At 41.4% G+C, this 25,699-nt stretch overlaps 1 protein-coding gene across 3 annotated transcripts in view; it reads left to right on the top strand.

The window, feature by feature from the left end:
• AFF2 (ALF transcription elongation factor 2) overlaps positions 1-25,699 on the top strand; it is a 341,402-nt gene that overhangs the window by 173,017 nt on the left and 142,686 nt on the right. For all 3 annotated transcript variants that reach the window (XM_064518262.1, XM_064518263.1, XM_064518261.1), the window contains exon 4: positions 9,410-9,454. In XM_064518262.1, coding sequence (XP_064374332.1) covers positions 9,410-9,454 — 45 coding nt within the window. The remainder of the gene's footprint in view (positions 1-9,409; positions 9,455-25,699) is intronic.

The following is a 25,699-nucleotide window of genomic DNA, read 5'->3' as shown; positions in this document are numbered from 1 at the left end:
CATCTCACTATTTTTTGATTATTAATAGGAGGAAAATGGCTTTTATTTCTTGGAGGAATTTTATGTATTTGTTTAAAGTTTATGTAAAAATGTGTTTGTGCAGAATAATTATGCTAACAAGTAGTGGTGGTATTTAAACTTTAATGTACTTCAATATACGGGGGTTTTTTTTTCCTCCCTGGATAGGCCCCTGTCCTTTCTCTTTGAATTCTGGCCTTCTGTTTTGAAGAGACAATCTAAAAACGCAATTTGGAAGTTGCTCACTCTGGCAGAGGGACATATGAAAATGACTAATTTGCAAACAAGCTCTGAGCAACTAATTTGGGTCCCAGCATTGGCCTTGCAGCTGTGCAAACTTCTCTCAAATTAAACTGAGGAATACATTTGTTTGTGAGGACATCTGTACCTGCTCAAAAAAAAAGTTAGATAACCAGCACCACCCCCACTGTATTCTTGCAGGTACATTAAAGATATTGCCAAATGTAAACAAATGCTTAAAAGCGTTCTTTAAAAGTTCAGAAGAAATGTTACGGTCTGAATTCATGAGGTCAAATAATGCTTCAGGTTACGCTGATGCCACTTCCCTGCCATCAGTGGAGGTTTGGCAGTGTCACGAAGGGCACAATCTGACCTGACGACTTTGTGACTATTTTAGCAGGAACTTACACAACTCATGCCTGATTCCGGTCTCTGTACTGGGAATAGGCACTAAATTACATTCATGTAAAACAGATTTAAATGAGATCTGATTCCAGGTTATATTAAATTTAGATGATTATGTCTGTGTGGTAAAGGGATTTTGAAGGATTTCCAAGAGGTTCTCCTTAAAGGGTTACACCAGGAATAAATATGGCTTCTGATTTACGTTACTATAGCTGAGAGCAAATAAACGTGGAAGGCAAATTCACTTCACATTCGTTTTATACTTACGCTGCTGCATCATCTTCAGAGGAGTTAGATTTCATTCACACCGGTAAAAGTAACACACGAAATAGCCACTTGATCTTCTTTTCTCCTGCACCGTATATCTGGCAGCACCAGAGGGTTGCACAGGCTGTTAGTCAGGCTTTGATGTTTAGTGTGGACAAGTGCGCAGTGGCATTTTAGGTCAGTGTGCCTTTTGTCAGCAATTTAATGGAAAGACATAAGGTAACCTCTTCCAGAACAAGGTGAAAATACCAAGGCACATAAATAAATGTACTTAGTCTACATAAGTAAATAAGTATTTGTGATCACTGGGGGAAAGGATGTAGGTGCACAGATAGAAAGAAAGAGAAGAAGAAAATACTGAGTTCCAAATTTGCTTGCTCTTTGTCAATATTAAATGGGATGTACCAGCTTTTATTCAAGCAAGTCAATGTTTTGGACAAAAATTAATACTGCAAACACTGCTTTCGTTGGGGCCTGGCTGAATACTGACATCACCAGTTACTCTGGTATTATCATCATGGTGAGCTTCTAAAATAATACATTCAGAATACTCCGTAAGCAAAATGTGCAGTCTTACCTGCATTAAAAAACTCCCAGGAGACCTTGAAGTGAGAGATCACTTTATCAGGCTTCTCTCTCTAATAGAGTTTGGCAATTTGCTGCATGAAAATAATGGAGAACCATTGAGTTTAAATTGAACATCAGCATATCGTGCTTTCATGGAGACTGTTTCATGCTGATCAGCATTGAAATGGTTTTGTTAAAAGAAAACATCAAAGAAAAGAAAAAAAGGGCTAAATACAGCATGTACTGGGCAGAACAAGCAAAATATAATTGTCACATCCAGGTCAGCCTGGTATAAGAGTTGCTGTAGCAGAACGAAATACCAGTTAAAAACACGTTGTCCTTGCTGTTGGGATTGTTCTCACTGGGAGGTCGCTGTAAGCCGCGTTCACTGGAGGGAAGTCAAGCTGTAATCCCTCCCGAATGGTGCGCTAGTGCCTACTCGAGTGCCCCAACGCAGTGTCAGTACACCGTCTTGAGTGTCTCGCAGGTGACTGGAGAGGAGTTTATTAGAGTGACTGGCTACTGTGTGAAACTAAAACTATCCGTTTGGCTTCTGAACTAGAGACCTTTTTGGACGTTCACTGAAGTCAGTGGGAGTCTGATTTGGTCAGGTTTTGGATCATGCCAGTAAGCTCTTCTAGCTAGTACGTGTCACCCAAGGGAAAGGCACACACTTCCCCAAGTAACCCTGCAAGAGCAGCACGACTGCAGGCCGGGCTGTCTTAGTTTAATAGATGAAGTAACTTGGTCCGCTGCTTAAAACCTTTTCCTGTTTTCAGGTTCTCCAGTAAACGTGTATTTGGCATAACCTCTTCATAGTCCAGTGTTTGGCTTAAGGGGGAACAGAGGAACAGCTGTCTGCATTTTGTTTTAGGCAATTGTTTTTCTTTCTTTCTTAATTTTTATATATATCTCTAAAGTATATATTTTCACAGACTTTTTAATAAGCCCCTGGAGATACTTTGGGGGTTGAAATAACGTGAAATGTAGTCTTCTCATGGTATTTTGGTTCCAGGATGGTGGAGGTACTATAAGAAAACAGTGAATGTACATGATTTGGGACCCTTAAATGGCTCCCTTGAGATTTAATAACCCTGTGAAAAACACATATATGTGTTTGGATACCAAAGGAACAATTTCATTTGGATTTTTTTGAATGCCACCACCATGTTTGGCTTCATGCAGATTCCTCCAGGGCCCAAACACAGTTCTAATGTATGTTGGCAATAACCTCATGAATATCAAACACACCAGAAGAAATACCACTTAGGCTACGATATTCATTCCTTGCTCTTTTGCTGCCCCTATTCTTACCCATTTGCGCTGAAGTTAGTAAGGAAGAGCCAGGATACTCCCAGCTAGTGAGATTAGCTTGACACCTATTTCAGGTGTCTTTAATATGAATGACCCTTTTGGGACAAAATGTTAGCAAGATAGGAAAAAGACAAAAGCATGAATTGTAAAACAACCCAAAGAGATTGGAAAAGTAGGCTCTGTGCAGTGGTATGAAATTCACTCCCAGTAAATGGGTGGCAGCCCTCCTCTGGAGGGGAAATACAGAGCCTGAATACCAACTGAGGGGCAGGCCGCTATTTAGGAAGGGGTGAGTCTGGAAGAGGTATATGGAGTGACTGAAGAGAGAAAATGAACTGTGAGCTTGCAAGGAAATACTGATGGAGATCAAAGGAAAGCTGGTGTCTGAAAGGCATGGTTGTAGACACCATTCAAAGGCAGGTAAAGTATTGAAACTCTTTAGGTTTTTAGTGAGAATACTGCATAAGTGGAATTGCAGATTCCTCTAGGTTGGAAGGACATTCAAAGGTGGTCTAGTCCAACCTTCTGCTCAAAGTAGGCCCAGTATTGCAGTTTGCTTGGGGCCTTGCCCAGTTGAATTGAGAACATCTCCAAGGATGGAAATTCCCCCACCTCTTAGTGTCCCTGGTCCAGTGTCTGACCACACTCATGGTAGAAAATTGTTTCCTTATACTGAGTTGGAATTTGCTGTGTCTGTTGCCTCTTATCCCATCCCTGTGAATCTGTGGGAACAGTCTGACTCTATTTCCTTTTCACCCCGCCATTACATGGTTACGGACAGCAGATCTCCTTTTTGCCTTCTCTTGTCTGGGCTGAATAGACCCAGCTGTCTCAGCCTCTCCTTGTGTGCTATATGCTTCAACCTCCTGACCACGGTGATAGCCCTCAACTGGACCTTGCTCCAGTATGCCAGTGTCTTTCTTGTACTAGGGAGCCCAAAACCAAACAGTACTCCCAGTGGAGTACTGAATAGAGGGCAAGGATCACATCCTTTGAACGTGCTGGCTACATTCCTGCTGTTACCACCAGCATGCGGTTGGCCTTCTTTATGCTAGGGCACATCCCTGACTCCTATTCAACCTGTTCTCCACCAGGACCTCCAGGTGCTTGTCTGCAAAGCAGCTTTCTAGACAGTTAAACCCCCAGACTGCAATGCTCTATTGGGTTATTCCATCCCAGGGACAGGACTTTACATTTACCTGTTTGAACTTTGTGACATTCCTGAGTGAAGTAGAAAGGGGTTAATCACAAATGCTATGATAATATTAAGACACAACCTCAGAAATGTGTTTCTTACCTGGTTTAATCCCTACATTTACTGCTCTATTTTTATGTTTGTAACATCCAGCTGCACTAAATAGCCACGTATTTTAGCTAACACTGTGTCTTAACAAATCCATCCATCCTGTTGGTGATAGGGTGAGTGTGGGTCACCTGCACATTAAACTTGCATTGAGGAACTCTGCAGCAGGATGCTTGCATTAAAGGCATTCAGAAAGGCACTAGAGAGGGTTGTGGATGGTAGCCCCATAAATGGCTGTTAAACACAATGATCCATGTGCAGCCTAATGTGCACTGCTAGCTAAGACTATTTTGTGAACCATAGCCTGGTTGAAGCTGGGAGGACATTACTCTATTGAAGTGACTTAGAGGATTCTGCATATGCTCAGTTCTTGTGGTCTTCCCTGAGCAGTTGCTCTTGGGCATTACGAAACAGGATACCAGCCTTGGTGGACCTTTGGTCTGATCTAGTACAGCCAGTCATAATACTGTCATGAATCTAAGACTTACGAGGGAAGCCTCATTCTTCCACCGTATCTGGAAACCCTGCTTTTCTTAGTATTGCCTAACCCATTTACCACCTGCATCAATCAAAAAAGAAGTACCATCCGTTGACGGGAAGCCTGGCAGGAGCTGGAGGTGTTCATAGGACAAGGCTTCTGCTGACAGTCCTGTTTTTGCTGCTTCTGGTTTTCTAAGTGCTTTCCTCTTATCACTGTGTAGTGCACACTGGAAATGATAATCAAGGTTCATGCACAGAATCTTTTCATGCTAGCATGTAAAAAATCAATTTGTGTTCAAAGGAGTAAACAGTAGTATGAGCTTCATCTCCCCAGAGTCAAATTGGGTTCCTTGATAAAGGATATGACAATGATAGCTGAGCTGTTGATGTATAAGCACATAGGTGCTCATATGCAAGTAATGAAAGTGGGTCTCTCTAATCATTTAACATGCTACATTTGTCTTTCCAATAAGACAGAGACAGGAAAAAGAAAATATTGTTGAATGCCAGTTGTGCATCAATAAAGCCAGAGGGGTTGTTCACCAATAGTTTATGCAGATGAAAATAGAGTCGGTCAGTTCTGGCAAAGAGATTATTCATTGCCACTTTCTGCTTCCCAACACTTGAATTCTCAGGACTATTCTGATAAGTCTGTTGGAAGATTTTGTTGCTAGCATTTCAGAGAAATGCCCACTGTCTGATGTAAATTACAGGGAAAGGGGACTTCAGATGAAATTGTTGTGCCACAAAAACAAAATCTGATCTCATGCAGGTTATAAATTGTGTGGGAGCTAAGAATGCTCAAGGAAATGTTGAATGAAAAAATGGAAGATTAGAGCAACACGACTGATCAGATATTGTAACCATTCACCCAGTGTCATTTGATCTGCATAACAGTAAAGTTAGTATTCCCTCATTCTTATATTTCTACTCTTCTTTCCTGTCTTTAAAGTTTAACACTGAGCCATCCAAGCCATACATTAAACCTTTGGTTCCACATCATTTAAGTTCTATTCCTTCTCTTGTGAAACTGAAATGTGAAGACAGCCTTTTAATACAAGCTTTTTTTAGGTGGAATATTTTGACCATCTGACCTTTCTTTCTTTTTTTCTTTGCCTGGAAGCAGTATTTAAAAGTAAACATGAACCTTTTTGATGCAAAAGAGTTTTGCCAGATTAAAATGAAATTGGAAGATAAGTTTAGTGTACCATGTAACTGTTGTAAAGTCTTTTTGTTTTGATTGAAGTTACATTACCTCAGGACTTATGTCTGCAGCTTATGTAATATTAACTGTTCTTCAGTCCGAACTTCATGAATACACTGCAGAATGCGAGAAGAGCTCATGACGTGAGCTGCAAATACTCGGTCTTACAGAAATGAAATTCCTGGAGTCTGTCCTTTCTGCTGAGTCTGGACATGTTCACAAAGGAAGAAAGGCACCGAAAGTGTGTACAAATGAAAGCTCTTTTCCTCCTTTTTAGAATCCGATTACTGAGGAAAGCTGAAAAGAGAGAGAGGTAGAGAATCACGTAACAGTACCTGAACTACTTGATTTTTATTAGATTAGGAAAGTAGTAGTATGGGATGTCCAATCTTGATTAAACTACTAGAGAAATGTGGCATTTCATTAATGGCAATTCTAATAACAATTTGTTCTAGCACTAGTCCTTAGGTAGGTGATGAATACTGCATTTGCTGGGTTTCCCTCTGCCCTGCTGAATCTACACTGGGATCCCATGGTGTGCCATGTAGGCCTGCTTGCACTTGTTAGCTGAATGCCAAGTGTTTATGGACAATTAACCTGCAGTTTTTGATTCATGCTTTGAAAGCTTGGGAGGTTGTTTTTTCTTTCTTTTCCTTTTTTCCAGGATAGACTAAGTCTCTAATAGAGCTGTGCTTTTCAAGTCCCTTAGAATGTGCAACTATAGCATGAATTTAGAAAAATGGTCTCATTTCTTTAGAAATCCATTAATAGTAATGTACTGAAAGACTCTTACATTGATCTTCTCTCTGATATCTGTGTTGTAATAACTATTCTTTTAATGTTTGCATTAATCTAAATGTTTTCCCCTTTGTGCCAGCTCCTACTTGGATCTCCCTATATGACAATCACAGCACTGTGACATCTTGCATTGCTTTAATACCAGTGATTCAAAACAAAGCAATGCCAAAGGGAACAAAAGTTCTGTCAAGCCATTAAAATCTTTTTTGCCATTAACACAATTAAATTGATGTATGAGCATTTAAAGTTATTAGCAAGTGCTGCCAGCAGAAGCTAGTTGCAATTGTATAATGTATAGCGGGCTTTATTAAAGTAAAATGACATGTTTATTATTATTATCATCATTAGTTCTAAAGTAACATAAACTTAAACAGGGCTGTGGATTGGGAGAGCCCTGAGAAACAAGTAAGAATATGGTTTGCTCTGTGTTAATAATCTGGGGCATATGTAGGACGTTTCTGGACAAAGGAATACACAAGGTGCCACAGCCAACCCTCAGAACTGGCATGTGCAATGGCAAAAAAAGGGAGGGCTCTGTACCTCCACTGCTCCAAATCCTCCTAGTCCCACCAGCTCAGCTGGAGTTTGAGCTGCTCCTGTTACTGTGTACGAGTTTTTGTCATTGGTTGTAACTGCAGGGTTCTTGGGAGAGATATCTGTTTTGTTTTCTCTTATGCTAACATAACTGACTTTTCCATGAAAAAACTCAAGAGTGTTTTAGAGACATATATTCCCACTATTAACCAGCACATTGCAGTAATACCGTTTTTGCTAATCTGAAGGGTGGTAGGTATAGGTTAGCTGGATTCCCCTCTGACTGAGAAGTTGCTTATGAGGTGTGAAAAACACAGATAAGCAAAGAACTTAGAGATATTGAGAGGAAAAAGTGACAGCAGTGAAAAGTAGGAGGATGATGTAAGGGCAATGAAGCATTGGAAAAGCAAGTAATGTGATATGAAGGTAGAATCGATGCCTATTGCAGTAAATGGTAACTGTCCATTGGAAATTTTCAGCCTAGGTTTGCTAGGTAGCATTTGAGTTGAGTAGAAAATGGGAACAAAGTTAAGGCTCTTTTTTTTGGTTGGTTAGTTTTTCTTAAGTGAAATCATGGAAAATGATAATCTGTAGTTACTAAAATAGATAAAGTCACTAATATTCCTCCCGTGTAGTTATATTCACTTGAGTACGAACTCGAATATCAATATCTTTATGAAGATATTGATGAATTACTGGGAATTCAGAAAACAATGCCGAAATATGCTCAGAGGATGGAAAATCTTGTTTATCAGGAAAGACAGTAAAAGTTAAACATACAGCTTAGGAGAGGAGAGAAGTGGAGTATAATGCTACATGTCTGTGTAAGTATGAAGGAAAGTAATGAATTACTTAGAATACTGGGAAGTGCTCTACAAACAGAGGCTGAGGTGACACTAAAAGCAAAATTTAAGCTAATTATCATAAAAAAGAGCCAAATAGATTAAAACACTACCACACATTTTATTAAGGGGAAGGGTGGGAGACCCATTTCCCTAGAGTTTTTGAATGAGACTAGTCAAAATACTAGAAGATACAGGAATATGTGCTGCATTAGCAGGGAATGAACTTGGTGACCTAATAGGTCTTTCTGGTCTTTGACTTTTGTAGCTTTATGAATTTATTCTTGAAGCTTAGTGCTGGTTGAAATATAGGAGGAAAGCATGGTAAGTGCTTTTGGTCAGGCTCTATAGCAGATTAGGATGACAGGGATTAAATTTAGTCATGAATGTCCCTTACCAAGTAGTTGCCAAGGGCAATAAGGTAGAAGTATTGGGCGGGAAAATGTCTCTGAATATTTATGGATACCAAGCAATTACCTCCTCTAGGCACCTCCCTGAGTATTTTCTCTTCCTCTTCTGCTGTACCCCCATGACAAGAACCTGTCGTCTGTACCTGCAAGTACAGCAAAATGGTTGTACATATGGGTCAAATCTGCTTGCTGTTTATGTAATTGTTCACAGTATTTAGCGTTTTTGTGCTATTTTATATACTTGGGATGAGAAATTGTGGCAAATCCTATAATGTATTTAAACAAGTATATCATTCGATTAGAAGATGTTAAGGGCACCAGTGTGTGTGTGTGTGCGCGCCCGCGTGTGTGCGTGCGTGCTTGCGTGCATAGAAATAAAGCATCTTTCCCAGGAGAGGGGGGATAGCTGTCATGCCTCCCAGGATGGATTCGTGTGTGCTGTTCAGTCTTCAGAGGCTACTTAGCCTGAAACAGGTCAAAGTGAGGGACAAGAGAATCAGCAACCACCCTTATAGTCCAGCCAGTATTTTACTACAGTATATGTTTAAGTTTAAAGAGCTGTCTTGGCTGTTAGCATATTAAGCTGTAGGATAAGATAGTTGATAACAGCTTTCTCCTAACTGCTATCACCTCTGTCCTTAGCTGCAGCAGGCTGTAAGTTAAACCAAACCGCGTGCTCTCTCTGAAGGCTGCCGATAGGAATAACAGTGGGATCTTCTTCAATTATAGAAGTTTCAGGCAATTCTAGTGCCAGTTCTCAACTGTGAGGAAATCAGTGTACTTTATTGCTTCAAAAATACCGTTCCTAGCACAAAGCAGTGCAAAAGAAAAAAACAACTTTTGACAAAATGAGTCCTGCTGATGATTTATGTTGATCTGAACTGGAAAATTCTGTGGGCAGCAAGCATGGATGCAGCAGTCTTCAGACGGAGGCAGTTTCTTGTTAGCTCTTCACCTGCATAGTTGCAGTCACTGAACTTTGCATCCACGGCCTGACTAAACGTTTCTTTTTATTCTTTAAACTTAGGTTACCCTTCCCAATGACTCCAGCTGTGTGGAAGAAATATTACGGGTGAGTAATACCCTTTGCTTTTGTATCTTTTTTATAATTGTAGTACTGTTATTTCATCTTTGTGGAGAAGAGTTATAAAGCTGTCTTTAACATTGTAGTTAAATAATAATGCATCAGTGGATCTGTATTAAAGTGACACCGCCAAGTTTTGGTAGACCCAGGATGCTGCATAATGGATAAGGTCAGTTCTCCTAATACTCCACATCTGCCAGCTTATCTCAGTCAGGATTTACAGCTTTCCTGTTCTTTCTTAACCTCTCAGTCCCTTTAAGCCTCCTCAAGACTCATTTCTTTCCTACCCTGAGGCAGAGTCACCTTAATTCTCCCACTCACAGACTGGCCTTCCTTCTTCTTCTCCAAACTATAGTTTCTTCGCATTCACAGTTATGTTAAAGACCTACAGACATTTTTTTTCTGGGAGCTCTGGCCGGTAGCTGAATACACAGAGCCGAAACAGCCATTCCAAACTTCGTATGGCTTAATTGCAACAAGAAAAAGATCGTATAACAAGAAAAATGGGGAGGTATGGGAGTAAATGCAACAAGTTTTATAAATGTAAGTCTGTCTTACTTTAAGTGTGAGAAGGGCTTTGCCCTAGAGAGGCCAACCTTGGCATCTTCCGTTGGCAGTGAGGTTTGCCTGGGGGTAGGTTTGCACCCCACCAGACCCTATCTGGGATTTACGGTTTTCTACATTACGGTTTCAGTTTCCCCGTCGTCAGAGCAGCCTCCCTGAGCTTGCCAGCCAACCTGCTGCGTTCAGGATAGTGGGGAGGATGCTTCCATGGGAACTGGTGCTTGCCATGCCCTTTTCACTAGCAGCAGGTAGAAGGCTACTGGAAATGTTTGTCCGCGTGCCTACCTTTGCGCGGTCTAACCCAGGCCTGATTTCATGTACAACACTTATGCATGAAACTTGCTCAAACAGAGATGGACAGATACTGCTTGTAAAACAGATTAGGCTTTGCAGTATTCATTGCAGTCCTCAGGGAAATTATTTGAGTGGAAACTTGCTCCTGTTTTGTGTACACACATCATTTTTTGGACGATGTTGAAGTCCTTATGTGTTGTCAGTGTCTCTGTAGAAATAAGTTGAACCAGCAGGCAAGCATGCATGTGCAAACCTGCAATAATGGGCAAGTGTGTGTCTGTGTGTGCACCCAGCAGTGACCAATGGAAGGAAATAAATAAAATTTAGCTTCAGCCTTCAAAGTGGGAAGAGGGTTATTACCTAAAGGACACTAAGGCAGCAAAAGCAAACATTGAAAGGCTCTGCAAAATACTTGGTACGTTTTAAATGTCTTCTTCCCCTGTTTATATATTTCAATTAGGTTCATTACTATAGTTGGGATGAATGATTACCAACTGGGTAAAGCAGTTGTTTTCAGTAAACACCATCAAAAGGAAACGTGATGTAGCGTATTTCAAGGATCAATCATCCAGGTGACAGCTTTAATGTGAGAAGCGTACGTATAAATCACAGGAAGCAGAAATGTCTATTCCTAATCAAGATGAGGTGATCCTGTTTCTACCTCATGTCTGTAATGTGAGTCAACAAACGGGCAGAATTTCCCAGGCTTGGTGCTGAGCCCTGCCGAAATCGGTGCCGGACTTCCCACAGCCTTCAGTGAATTTGGGTCAACCGCAGACTCGTGGGAGACGCACTCTGCAGCCATAGGTAGCGCCTCATCCCATGAGCGGGCCCGTTAAATTCAGGGTGCTGGGAGCAGGCTGGGGATTTGGCACTCGCACACGGGTACGCAGCTGGCACCTAAAAACGGGATACAACCTGGCAGGTCTTTCTCACCGGAGGGTGCCACAGCCACCCTGAGCGGCCCTTGCTGTGCCCCGGGGTGCAGACCGGTAGGTGTTAGCTGCAGGCACTGCCAGGACGCGCTCCCCGGCGTGCAGGGTAGTCCCTGTGCTGGAGAGCACGAACCTCAGCCCAGCTGGTGGCCTTCAGTGGCACGGCCTTAGGCTTTCAACTTCGTATGGTGCTGAGGTGCGCAGGGAAGGAGGAGTACCTGAGTTTTGCCAATGGCTTTGTTCGTGTCAGATTTACAGTGCAGAACAAGCTGGTGGGATGCGTGTTTTGGCTGCGTGCAGAGTACTGTATTCCGCTCGATAGGCCAAGGAGAGAAGATAAGTGAGAGACCATGATGCCTGCAGTGGTCGAAATCCATCTCCTGGGCACCTGTGGGAGTCCTGGGGGGGGAGATTCAGGCTGATGGTGGCTCCAGGTGAAAGGGGTGACCCATGGCTTCAAGCTGTAACGTGTGCTTTGAGAACCTGGAGCAGGTTCCCAGCTTGGACAGACACTTTCTGGCTTCTTGGGGCCATTTACTTTGGCTCAAAGGGTGTGGGCTTAGCGCTCGGATGCCAGCTTCCCGGCGTAAAGGCTGGGCATTAACGTTTCCATACCTGTCAGGGATGTTGCAGAGATAAACACAAGAAGGATTGCAAGGCGCTCGGGTCCCGAAGGGAGATAGATGGGGGTGTGACAGAGTGTGTTTTGACCAACTGTTTGAGTTTGAAGTAAATGGAGCGTGTTTTACTCACTGCTGCCTGAATCTGTCTTGCACAATAGGAATTGTAACAGAAAACAGAGTCCAGCCCAAGACATCTGGCTATATTATATATGCACTTGCAGAGGCAGCTTTAAATCCAAAGTGACACCGTTGCACCCACATGTATCATTGCAGCTGCTTAGCAAAAAGTTTGTAAGAACTGGCCATTTCTGGGCAAGAGCTGCAGACCTCAGTGCTGCCGGAGCAGTGGCAGGAGGCTGGGGTGCCGCCTGCCCGCTCCTGGGCTGTCCTCGAGGGCATCTCATGCCTTTAAATTTCTTTTTTTTTTTTTCCAAGTCAGGAAATCAAGCACCCTAATTCAGTTTCACCTCTGAGGAAGACACAGTAACTCTTGAAGTTTGTTTTTCACTACATTTCACAAGTAAGAGGGACCTAAGCTAAAATCTGTGACCTCTGATTTTACAGAGCTCTTTTTTCAAGCTGAACTTGATTTATGGTTTTGTAAATGTAAAGGTTTGTGACTCCCAATCTCCATCTTGATTTTTTTTTCTTTTAAAAAAAAGTTTAATTGAGCTTATGGTCAAAACTTTCCAGCCCAGGAAGGGGAAAGGTTTGGAGGCTCTTCAGACCCCTGAGTCTTCAGAGACAAAATTTCACAGTCCTTCAGATTTCCTGAAACATTTGCTCCCTTATGTCATCTTGTGTTAATGCTTCAAGAGCTGTTCGTGATACTACAACCAAAGGTTAATGGCAGACCAGTCTTCTCTTGATTTTGCTTTTTTAACCAGCATGGCTGAGGAGGTTGTTAAAAATAAATAAAATAATAAAATCTGTGTTTTACAACTAAGGACAAGCTGTAAAAGTAGTACAGGGGATTTGCATTTATTAGGAGTTACTAATCCCAAATCAAAAGATGGAGGTGAAAACATTGATGCTCAGTATGCTTTCTTCTGTTCCAAGATGTGACTTACAGCCAACATAATAGCTTTGAAAGTGTGAATACAATGGAACACAGGCAGTCAACAGAGTGTGTGTGTGTGTGTGTGTGTGTGTGTGTGTGTGTGATTCACATTTTATTAATATGGATTTAAATTAAGATGTCACTTGGTGTGTGCAGCCATTGAAAAATGAATTCATTGAAATGTTATGATACAAACTGCAGATGGGGAGGAAGGACTGACATTTTAAACCAATATTCTGAAGCTGATACTTGTGCCACTTATTTCAGTGCTTTATATCAGTGTGCCTTGCTGTCACTGCCTATTATTTGAAACTGTTGTGCCGGACCAAGCATTGGGGGGTAGGCATGACCCAGTGAGCGTGAGCTAGCAGCGATCCTTTTTCTGCTTGTAGAGAGCAGGGAAGGGATGTCCCTTAGCATTGGTTTTCTCCCCTGAAAAATCTTTCAGGCTCCTCAGGGACCTCTGGCTATTCTCTTGAAGACAGTCATTTTGACTACTGCTGAAAAACAGCCACCTCTAGGTAAACAGGCGATTAAGCGTACAACATTAAACAGGGAAGAAAACAAACTTCATGTAAATAACTTTTCTTGAGGAACTGTAGTTTAAGTTGAAACTTTGGGTCGAGTGTTCAAGTGATTGAGTAGACGCAATCCCGCTGGTGCCAGGTTCCGGTCTGAACACGAAAGCTCTGGTGTCTGTGTGGCCAAATGGCTGGGTAGGCACTTCTGTCTAAAAATCCGTCCCTGTTTAGAGGAACAAAAGAATTCCTGTAGGTGTATATTCACTGTAGTAAAACATCAAATAACTAGATGGACTTCTGATATTATACGGACAGCTGTGATATTAATTAAAAGCTTTCTAGTCTGGAAGCAAAACAAATCCTAAATATAATTTAGTTTGTAATTAGTATAAATATGACTGGAGTTAAATGAGTGAAGTCTGTAATTTGTATGGTCTTCTATTCTTCTAATGATTAGCTCGTATCTAATGACATTGGAGAATATGTAAATTGATCAGCAGGTGAAAATGCCCTTGACTGGGTAAATTATGTGTAGTATTGCCTTCCTCATGACAATTGAAAGCACTAATGGATTTAATATGTATCATCCATAGCTAAGGTGAGCTGTTCACAGAGCAAAATTAGACTGTAACAGATATAGCCCATTATTTGCCCCTAAGTAATTGTTTTCTCTTCTAAAATACAAACCAGCATTGAAGAACGATGCTAAATCTAATTATAATAATTGTAATTTGAAAAATACAGGTACGCTGTCCAGTGTGGTTACAAATGCACTTAGTATCTGACAAGCAGTTTAAATATTTTCATGTGGAATCTGGGGGGTTTGCTGGGGAAGACATGATGTGAATTTAAAATGATTATCCAGACGTCATTGGAGAAGTGAATAACGAGCTGACTGGCCTAGTAAATCATGTGAACCTGTCAAATGTGGGAACACGTTGGGGAGGAGATGATGTCAAGTAACAGTAACTTAGCAACCTGGCATTTAGCTGTCCAGAGAATGAGTAAGAGTAGCCACTTTTAAATAGCTGAGTAAATAAATGAATCCCTATATGTCTTAGGTGTGCTGTAAAAATAGCCCAGCATCGTATGTTTTGTGTCAAGCTGCTTCTTTCTCCTGCATAAGGTGATTTATTGTTTCTATTGAAATGAAAAAATGGATTGAAAAGTTAACCCATGTGTAAATGTGTATCAGCGGCCTTTGTCCCTCGTCTGGCAATGCAGCCTTTGGAAGCAAGCGTGCAGTGAACAGGTAATAGCCTGCCTTGAAACAGGCAGTGTGTTACAACTGTGGGCTTTTTCCTTAGACCTTGCTTATGCACTTGAAGATCTGAATGGATAAAAACAATTAATATCTTAGCAATAGCCAAGCATTTTCATCTCTTTATCAGCATTTTCTCAATGGATGCAGAACCAGTTTCTGCTCTCACATCAGAATAAATCAAGGGTAATTCCACTGACCCCTGATCTCATCTGAGTTCATTGAATTCTTCTTCCTCCCACACTGGTATAAGTTGGCAGCAGCTCCACTTACATTGCTGTTGTTGCTATTAAATAAAAAGGAGTTGCTCCTGCATTGCTTTGTGTATACATGAGAGCAGCAACTAGTCCTTTACTCTGTGGACTCTCCAGGTGTAGTTTCACTCAAGAAAGATGAAAATGCTGTGTAGTGCTTCGAGAGCAGTTGTCCTCTGGTTTGGTAGGTGATCAGTTCAGCTCTCACCTTAGCGCCACCAGAAGCATTTGGCAGCAATTTCGGGAAGGTCAAAAGAAACCTTTTCCCAGCATTTTTTGCATTGTCCAGCCGTGTACACACAGGCATGTTTGGATCAATAGTTGGAGTCATTTGAGCATTGACTGGCATAGGCTCTGAAGAGCAAAAGGCTCTTTGGGAGTTGGAGAGGACAGCCTTGGGTGTCCCCGGCTGGATCCGCAGCACAGAGGTCCACCTTCGTGATGGTAACATGAGGGACCCAGCTGTAAGCCAGTGTTTCTGCTGGATCTAGGGAGCATTATCCCAAGGCTGTCAGTACTAACCTGAAGATACATAACACAGAAAGCTCAAAGCTGACTTCGTTGGAGTAGGAGGTGGACATGAGTCAGTGCTCAAGTACTGTCTTCTTTGGTTGGTTTCGTGGGCCACGGTTGTACTGCTCACACGACACAGGTTAGGTATGCAAGGAGTATACTTGTGATGTAGATATATACCATAAATCTGCTTTGTGCTGCCAGATCAACGCAAGACAGGCTTCATGCTGTTGGGGAGGTGATGGGGAGAAAAGGTTGGCTGTCTGATCTGACGAATGCATGTGGGTGTTCAGTGTTTCTGTGTTTGAAAGGTGATGTTTTGCACCTGCCTGATACAGGGATAAATGCCTCTTCAAGATGTAAGGCAGCAAAAGATTAGACCTTTGTGAGGACAGACAAGCAAGGTCTGATTCCAGCCTGCAGGCACATTTGTCAAAAAAAGGTTTTATTTTTGTAACAATATTAAACAAATTATTTAGTGAAGAACTTTGAAATGTAAAATCTGATTATTATATGGGTCTATTGCAGCTTGTCTACACTGTAACAATAAAAAAAGATTGCAAAAGGTATTCAGGAAAAGAGAGAAGGAGATTGCAGTGCACCTATTTCCAACTCACTATTCAGTGCTGTTTTCTTATTTCCCTAGGCATAAAATTTTAACATATGTTTCCGTAGTGCTAAATTGAAATGTTGCCGATTTCAGTAGTATTATATAATTCTGGTATCACTGCCAGATTTAGTATTACTACTAAAATTACTGTAAAGTGAACTGACATCATCACTAGAGTTTGGACACACATTACTGCTCCCGAAGAGAATGAAAGGACTCTCATCTCTCTCTACTAAATGAAAATGTGTTAATTCTTTTCTGCTTTCCCAGCTCTTCAGCATCTCTTTTGCACAAAAACAAGAACTTTCAGTTTCGCTTCCTCACTTAGAACCATCTCAAAAGGAATCTAATATGGACTGCAACATGTTACATGCTCTGCCTCCTCACTCCTGGTGCAGTACACTCTATTATGATGGAGAATGTAAAAAAAAAAATGTTAAAAGGCCAGTTTAAAAATCTTTAAAGTGGTCTTAAGCTGCACTTCTCTGTGGCACTTAGAAGTTTGGGTCACTTCATATACTTTTCTTTCAAATACTCCTAACTATCCTAGTTCCAGAAATAACTGGGAGTGAAAAAGACAAAAAAAAAAGTGGAAAAAACAATTGATGGAGTTCTGTAGTTGAGTGGAAGTCTAAAGAGTATCATAAAGCTGCATAGCCATAAGATTTCTACTCCAGATTTGCAGAGTCACAGGACCTGACTTCCCATCCCTTTTCATCATTGTAAATAAGGAGTAACTCCCTTATCTTCAAGTGAAAGTGAGAGAGAAAAGAGACCTGAGGAATCTCAGATTTCAGATGAACTTTGTCCTTTTGTATGCTTCCTTGGACAGAAATGGACCAAACTGCTGAACTCAATGACAAATTTTAAGCACTTCTGCACCGTTACAGTCTTTGGCTCTAGATGTGCCAAGTGTCCTCCCTCAAGGACCTCATGGGCTGTATGAGTTGATGTTGTATAAAAACATGATGAGAGACTTCTGAACCTGCCCTGTGCATGCCCTGAAGTATTGCTCCCAAGTCCAGCGCGACTGATAACAGCAGCTACTGACACCACATCCAGTGCTGTTAAGCCGAAGAGCCACCTGAAGCTAGTATGCTCCACTTCCGTATCTTACTGCCAAAATGTTAGGCAAAAAAAGGTAATCATATTTTGAAATATAGGTAGTAGAATATTCCTCTGGTCTCAGATTAATCATTTCTGTTATTTCATCTTGTCCTGTCAAAATGAAACATTGTTAAATATGGGCATTGAGTGTTTAAACTGCTAGCAATGTTACCTTTCATTTAAATAGATTAATAATGTGTACTCTACATAACAAATTGCTTTAGGCACAGAATAAAGACATTGAAAACATATTAAAATCGAGTTAGGCTTTCTGAAGTGAGTGCATGCTTTAGAAACAAATCTGGTTTGAAATGACAAAACCTGTAGCCTCTTCTATGAGCTCTGTATCATATAGAAGGGCAGAGCTCCGTGTTTTTCAGCTCAGAGGGCAAGTATTGTGGATTTAAAGCACTAAGCTCCTACCTAAGATATGGTCCCTGTGGGAAGCCTCCCCAAAATCAGCCAGGCTGAAGGAGCTGGCCCATGAAGGGTAAGTTGGCCAGGTTTGGTTAGGCAAGAGAAACTGAGGCAAGATTAGGCTAGACAGACTTGCTGTGTTCAGGGGAAGGCAGGACTGGAGCATGAGACTAAACGCATCTTCAGGAAGCATTTCAGGAGCTCTCATCATTGACGTTCTCCGTAGAGGTTGCAGCTAGGCATGACCAGCAAAACCTAAAAAATTTGACTGATGGTTAAAAAAAATACATATAGGGAAAGACTCTGAACTAGAGAAGTGAAGAAAGGGACCAAAGGGGACCACATACTTGAGACAAACTCAGTTTCACTGCTTTAAAACTATAATCAAGATTTTGCAGTCTTGGATGCTTCACTGCCCTTGTGCTCTAAAAAGGATAGTGAAGAAAGCAAGAAAGGAGAGGGAAGAAGACATTTGGAACAGACCTGGAGTTAGAGCTTTGAATCTCATTATTGATCTTAGAGGAAATGGATGGAAATATTCTGTTACAGCAAAGATCTAGAATATTTGTTCCCATTTTCTTTAGGTACTGCAGCCCGAATTTAACTGAAGTCACTCCTGATCTCTTCTTCTTAAGCTGAGAATACATAGACACCAGCTAAGATATCAGCCAAGAAGTATTCCTCCCAAGAGATCCTCTGGACGAGCAGGTTCAGAGGAAGGGAACATGCTATCAGCCTTGCCAGCCTCCATGCTGTTGGCAGAAGTAGTCTAACATGGGAACACAGTCTCGCAGGTGTCACCTGTCTTAAAACTGTTCTAGAAACCATCTTTTTGGGAGAAGCATCTCACATCTTTGCTTCTTGCCATTAAGCTGTAGGCTTTAAGACTTTTGTACAGCATAGTCATTGGAGCCCTCTCTGAAGGTCTCTTCTTTCTGCTTACCCATTAAGATTGTTTCGGCTGGCAAAGTCTCTGGGATACACCACTTCACTCCTGCCAGTCAAGCACTAATACGGTCTGTCTTCCCACCTCTTTGAATATCCTCTCGATAAATGTTTGAATATATAGGCTCAGATAGAACATCCTGCCTTTAAACTTCCTATATAACCTTGAGATGCTCCTTCATTCCACAGTGTCTCTGTCTATGAGATGAGGAAACAGAACCTACTCATATTACCATTGCACTGCAGAGTTAAATTAGTTGCTAGCAAAATGCACTGAGGTCCTCAGCTGGAATTATTGGTGTTATAATTGTGCAAAAGCAAGACTCAATCAGATATTTAAAATTATACTGCATACTGTGGCTTATCCATTTCTATAGAGGATTTCTAACATTTCTTTAAAGAAAGTGTGCCATTGAATTTAATGTTCTGAGAAACCTTATGAACTTCTAATCTATTTTAGCCATATATTTCAAATTGTGCTTATAATTGTGTTTTTTTATTGAATATGTAAGTTCCTTTCAATTTCTTAATACAGTTTTAATATGCATTTGAGAAGAATGCACACTCTGTAGATGGGAGGCACTTCTGAGCATTTTCAAATTGTCACATTAAAATTGTCACATTTGTTTAATTAGCCTGTAGATCCTGCCACGTTGATTTATGTCAGCTGCGTAGCAATTTCTTTAGATAGCTGGTGAATCTGTCCAGAATACTTCTTTTTTTATTTTATTTTATTTTTTTTTTGGCCAAGGAATTTCTCACATTTCTTTGTGATTTAAAAGCAGTCATCCAGGCACCCAGCCTTGCAGAAGTCAGCTGAAGAAAATGTCAGGCTGTAGCATTAGAAAGGAAGATGGTTTTATTAGTTCAAGGCATTAAGGTGTTTGTTGACCATTGTTCAGTGGCAAGAGATAAAAACTGATTACAAACATGAATCTGGAGTTCAGATTTAAGTGCTCGGATTTATGTTTGGTCAGCATTCTGCATGCGCTGTATATTCTACCTCCTGCAACTGTTATCGTAGTGCCTAGCCGTGCTCGCAGGGCTAGGGCACCACTGTGGATGTCACTCAAAACCTCTGTTTTCTGTGATTTACAACTCCTCTGTAAAGTTTTCCTCTGTTCCAAAAGGTCAATGCAATATGTAAGTAAATACCTTTTTTTCCCTAGGAAGACAGAAATAATTAATACCTTCTAGCTCTTCACAGGGCAAAACAAGGACAGTATGGACATGCACCGACTAGGGAGGCTTGCATGGGTTGCTAATGGGAAAAAAAGGCTGGGGTAGTGTTCATTATACTGTTGGCCTAGTGGGTGATTTAAGTCGTGGACAAAATTTCACCTCTCTGGAGCCAAGCTGGAAAATGGGGGTATTGATCTCCCAGGAGGACTGCCTTGAGGACTTTTGATGGAATTTATTATACAAGCACTGAGTGTTACAAAAGCCCCTTAAGGCTTTGTAGTCTGTGAATTTCCTTGCCACATGAGTATTTCCTATTAAAGTATGTGTTGTTTGCATCACACACCCCAAGGTACAACAACACTTAAAAATACTCTTCTGAACCTCAGGAAAAAAAGTGGGTTTTTTGTTTGTAGCAGAACATTCCCAGTAGTGATAATTTTTTTGAATTAAGCCAATTAATCCCTTCCCACTTACTCCAGTTTTTTATCATTTCTAACCTCTGGAGTCCATAATCTATTCAGTAAGAGGTCTGAGCTGCTAGTTTATCTGGAAAAGGAGTGTTGCACCAGTCAAATACAAACTGGTGCTCAGACTTTTTTGAAGAGCAGCCCCTTGTTGTTCCTGAGTTCAGAAAAAAATAAGAGAACACAGCTTCAAGAGTGAAGTGTTCACTGGAGGCTTCTTTCCCTGAAAATAGTTATCAGTCTTCTTTTTTTCCTTGGCAATTGAGTCATTGTTACTTTTAAAAGAAGTTGTTATGATCTCCTCATTACCATTTTTCTTAATATGATAAGTGTAAACTACAAGAAAGCTATCATGTTTGAAAGGATGCAGCAGCCCTTAGGAATGTTACACTACCTGCTTGTGTTCTTTGAAAGGGCTTAGACTGGGAATTTCACTAAATGTATCATTCTGTCTCCTTTTGCAGCAGCGTTGTCATTTTATAGTGTCTTTCACTTATAACACAACTTATCCTTCAAAACGAATGCCATGTTACTGCGTCTGGCCTTTGTATCTCTCTGGCGAAGTGAGATCAACAGCTCCTTTTGGTAATTGCTCGAACATGATAATAAATTGCATGCTGTACTGAAAAAAAAAAAAAAAAACTCTTTGGCAGGTTTATTCCAGTTTCACTTTGTACGATAACTGGTAATTGTCACTGTTTGACACTTGCTGGAGTTACGAACGGCACTAACCGCTTAGAGCTAACTAGCAACCATGCTTCTACAGGGTGGTCTTTTCTTGGGCTTGCTCCAACTGCGATCCAGATTACCCATATGACCCCTGATAAACTATTGCTCATGAGCAGTTTGCTATTCCTTTCTGGCCAGCTAGAGGCAACAAAGACAATATATGTCATCGTCTAGTAATGTAGATACATCATTTCCAAGTGCTGGAGCACCGAACTTCCTGCGTTTTAGTGCTGTGGCTTTTGCACCCTATTCATTGGTTTTCCTGGGGAAAAAGAATGACGTGTAATGTTTGGGCAAAGGGTGGCTAAGGCCTTTGCTGCTTTCAGCCCTGTTATTACGAGTTAGTTTGTTTCAATGTCATTTGTTGTCAGATGGTTATGGAAAACCTTATCACAGAAAGGAGTCCTGCGTGAGGATGGACCACCCCGTGTGGAGTCTGAACGTGCTCATCTGAAACATTAGTACTGCTCTGTGGGGGACCAAACACCCTCAGCTGTCCCACACCTTAGCAGCCATTCTGAGTGTGTAATGTTTCCAACCTCACAGTCATTACCTTTGTAAGAAAGAATGAGCTGGGAAATGAGGAATCAAACACATGCATGTGATTGGGAATCTGTCTACCAGAAATACTGGAACCTCCATACCTTAAAGGAGATCAAAAAAAGACCTCAGCTTGCTTTGGCTTTAGTTTTCTTTACTCTTTAAGCTGGCTTATTTGGGTAAGGCTGACATGCCAGCAAAAGTATTTGCTGCATCAAAACATTTTCTGTAGCACACATCCGTTTTTTCTACACCTGTTCGTTTAGCAGGAGTAGATCAAAGGGTAATGTTGGCATGAGTAACAGGACACAGCAGTAGGCAGATGCAGGAACAGACCTGCTTCATGGCACAAGTGAGGAAAAGGAAATCCAGACTGAAATGTTTGTTCTTTTCCAAAGGCTAAAATTAATATTATGAATGCCAAGTCACATGGTAGGGCTTCAGGTGGCTGCTTAGGTCTTCCAGTAAAAGAAGAGAGCTAAAGGATTGAGTCTGAGAGACAGCAAGGACTCTGCCTCTCTGTTACAGGGCCAGAATCCTAGGTCGGTCTTTGGCAAACACAGCAATGCGCCTTTGACATTGACAAAAAACAGAGTCCCAAATTAGATGATCCAATGATTGGGCCTTAGTTGCGAGTGTTTTCTGGCCATCCAGGGCTTACTGAGTGCTAATCAAGCTGGCAATATTGTCCACCCGGGATTATCCAGTCAATATTCACTGTGACGTTCCACCACTGTCCTGGACATTGCATAAGGCAAAAAATGAGACAGTCTTTCCCCCAAAGAATTCACAGTCTCAGATGTAGGCACTGGGAAGATAACAGTATGCTGTCGGGGAGACTACATTTTTCATTCAGTGGGGGAGAAGCAAGTCTGGGACATGCAGTGGGCTGGTAGGGAGAACAACAGATGATGAAGAAAAGGCACTGGTGAAAAGGATAGCTTCTGCAAGGGCAGGCTTGAGCTTTTCTGGGTGTCCATCTGCACATGAGCCTCAGACTACTGCTTTAATGGCATTCCAGTTGAGGTGTTGATGAGACGTATAGAAAGGAAGCACTCGGCAGTAAAAAGAAATGCTGTCCTGGCACACTCGTTCAGGAAGACCGGTGTTGCAGTACTGCTTATGTGGTAAGTGGAATAAGAGAGATCTGGCAGAAACTTGGTTTTGGAGGCAAAAAGCACCTTTTATACAAGATTTCAATGTGTATTGTACAGCAGTGCGTGGTAGCATCATTTCTTCATATTTGATGAGTAACAACTTCAAGTCCAATTTTAATGAAATCAAATCATGCCTTATGCAAAAGAATTTGGCTTTAAACTCAAATGAGTTGCCCAGCCTGGTTTCTTAATTTCCCCTTAAATGCTATTTCAGACAATTGATGCTCCCATTTTAAGACTAAAGCTGGTGTCTTCTGGCACAAGTTGATGCTTCCAAATCCCTGGAGATTTTTAGACTCAGCTTCATAATGTTGTCAGGATGTCGGTTATAAGCTGGCTAGATGAGTCTAGAGCATAGTGCACAGTGTAGAACTTAAAACATTTCTGCGCTAATCCTACAGAATGAGATGTTTTGTAGTTTAGTTATTTAGCTTTGCCTGATACTGAATTTGGAGATGTTATTTTTTCACTACATTAGCATAAGAGCTCCAGAAATTAAATGCATTTTATAATAAATTATATGGATGAGGTCTTGTCATGTGACTACATAACTCATTGTTGTACTTTGTATGAAAAAAGCATGAATTGATTGCATCTGGCAATGTAAAGGAGATGGTGTAATGTATTGTATAAATGTGCACAGTGGAGTGCCTCAGGGTAGGTGCAATCTTGTTTTGTAACTGTAAATTATAGTTCTGCTCTCCTCTTGGTGTGAACCCTAAGTTTTAGGGAGGAAAACAGGCGATTCAAGACATGCTTTTTTGCTTGTGAAGCTCAGGATGGATGGAACAAATTACCAGATTCCCTTAAACAAGTGCCAGCAGTGAATAGTTTCAAAACACAGTTGCTTATTTACTTGGAGAAACATTGCCAATGTTTTTTAAATTAAAGAAATGAAATTATATGTTGGTATTAGTAACTTTTTAAAGAACTAGCTTTTTATTACTTATTGTGCCTTTGTTTATACTATACTGTTACACTGCCAGAATGTTATGTTGTATTTAACAGTTCAATGCATACTTCCTATCTCTTGGGGCCATCATGAAAATTAGATGTGCTATCCCTGAAGATGGTAACAAGCAAGTATCATTTTGAATGAATAAAATCAATGGGATATGGCTGTGCATCTCAGTGGGAATGAGAAACTGCTGAGAACAGGAGGTATTGCATTGGCCATACTGTCCACAGCAAGACTCTGGTACTGTGTATTGGGCACCAAAGTCATTAGTTTAGTCACTGAGAGTGAGGGAGGAAACATGCTTGGCTTTCTGGAGATGATTTTTGTACACTTGACTGCAAACACCTGGATATTTATAGGCATATCATTAACTTTTAAGACTGTGTATATTCTGTATTAACTGAATATCTAGTTTGGGATGCAGTATTAAACAGCTAGGATCTGAGCAAAGCTGCTGCTCTTAAGATGACAATTAGTAAGTATGGAGAATCAGGTGGTACCCTCATCTGTTTGCATTCTTCAGCTGCTCCGTGAAAGAGATGGTGCTGACCGCCTCTCCGAGAGCATCCCAGATGAGCCGGGCCACAAGTGTGACCTGATCTGGCGCTTCCATGGTCCTGGCCCATCTGTAGGTCTCGCCTGACAAACAATTATACAGAAGTATGAGTGCATCACATGGCACAGCATCTCAGATATGCCTGGCAAAACTCCAAAGCTTTAATAATCTTCTCCCGGCATGCAGCCGTTGTGGCCTGTCCTTAACAATGTCAACTTATTCTGCAAGCAGAGATGTCTCATGCCTCTCGCATGGGAAGGGGAGTTACCTCAATAGCATTATTCCTGGTCAGTACTTTGAACTCTCTGGAGGCTCTTGATTTGTTGCAAAGGCAATACTGTCTCATGTTCATCTCCTGGAGTTTCACTCAGCAGCCCAGGGCGTGGTCCAAGACAATGACAACATGGGCCAGGGAGGCAGCTGTGTATGCAGGATGCATCTACCTTTGACTGCGTGATTAATTGGGCCTCACTCTTCTGCTCTTAATTCTGTCTCACTGTATAAAACTTCTCATGGCAGCTCTCCCATATGCTTCCTTTTAGGTTCTGTGCCGTTATTTACAGTTTGTGCTTCTACTTCACTAAGTATGTCCTGTGAACCCCCGTGTCCCATTTTACTCATATAGATAACCTGAGCATGACAAGAGTAGAGATACAGCTTCTGCAGATCCCTTGTTTGACTCACACTGGAGTAGCTTTCCTTTCAGAAGGGGGTGGTTTTGAGTTTTTGCCCCAGGCCAGCATCCCATGAAAGCCAAAGGTGGTTGTGGTGAGTCAGGAGCGGGAAGTTAGGCTGGACACAGGCATTCACTCCTCCGCTTGCAGCCTCTTCTCACCTGCCCTGTTCTGACAAGGGCCTGAGTGGATTCTGTGGTTATATTGGCACTGCAAAAGCATCTGCCTTAGGAAGGGACTCCTGCCCTCATAGGAAGTAGTTCATCACGTTACTTAGGATAGCCTCTTCTAGAGCATAGCACTTCTTCTAGCCACAGTAGCTCTTGGCCCAGGTCTTCTTTGCGACTCAGGTAGAGCCCCACTGGCCCTAAGTCGTAATTGCTTGTGTGTGTACTTGTGCAAGTTTTCTGTTTAGAGAGCTTCAACAAAGCAAAAGTTGTTTTGCAGTCCACCACCTACCATTATTTTTACAGTAGGACACCAGGATCAGATGTTCCTGAAAATGTCAAAAGGGTGTGAGAAGGTGCCTGAGGGCAGAAAACCTGCTTGGGATAGTGTTGAAGGACTGGCCTGAGCAGCTTGAGACAAATTCAGGATAGTCTATTTCTATATATTTTTTATATATATATTATTATACCTTCTTGAGGCAGGCCCCAAAGAGAATTATCCTGAGCCATCTTGGAGAGAGCTATCATCTGACCTGTTTCAGAGAGAAGCCTGGGAATAGCTAGCGTATACACAGCGTGGACCATTAGGTGTCCAGGACCCAGCAGGAAGAGAAGTCATCTGGAAGTGTAGACACAATATCATTTAGACTGTGGTTACTTTTAGGATTGTGTCAGACTTACTGAATTGGAAGTTCAGCGGTG

Source organism: Dromaius novaehollandiae, chromosome 11 (genome assembly GCF_036370855.1).
Source record: "Dromaius novaehollandiae isolate bDroNov1 chromosome 11, bDroNov1.hap1, whole genome shotgun sequence".
Taxonomy (NCBI): Eukaryota; Metazoa; Chordata; class Aves; order Casuariiformes; family Dromaiidae; genus Dromaius; species Dromaius novaehollandiae.
Note: the sequence above shows the minus strand (reverse complement) of the source record. Positions and strands in the feature narration are given on the sequence as shown.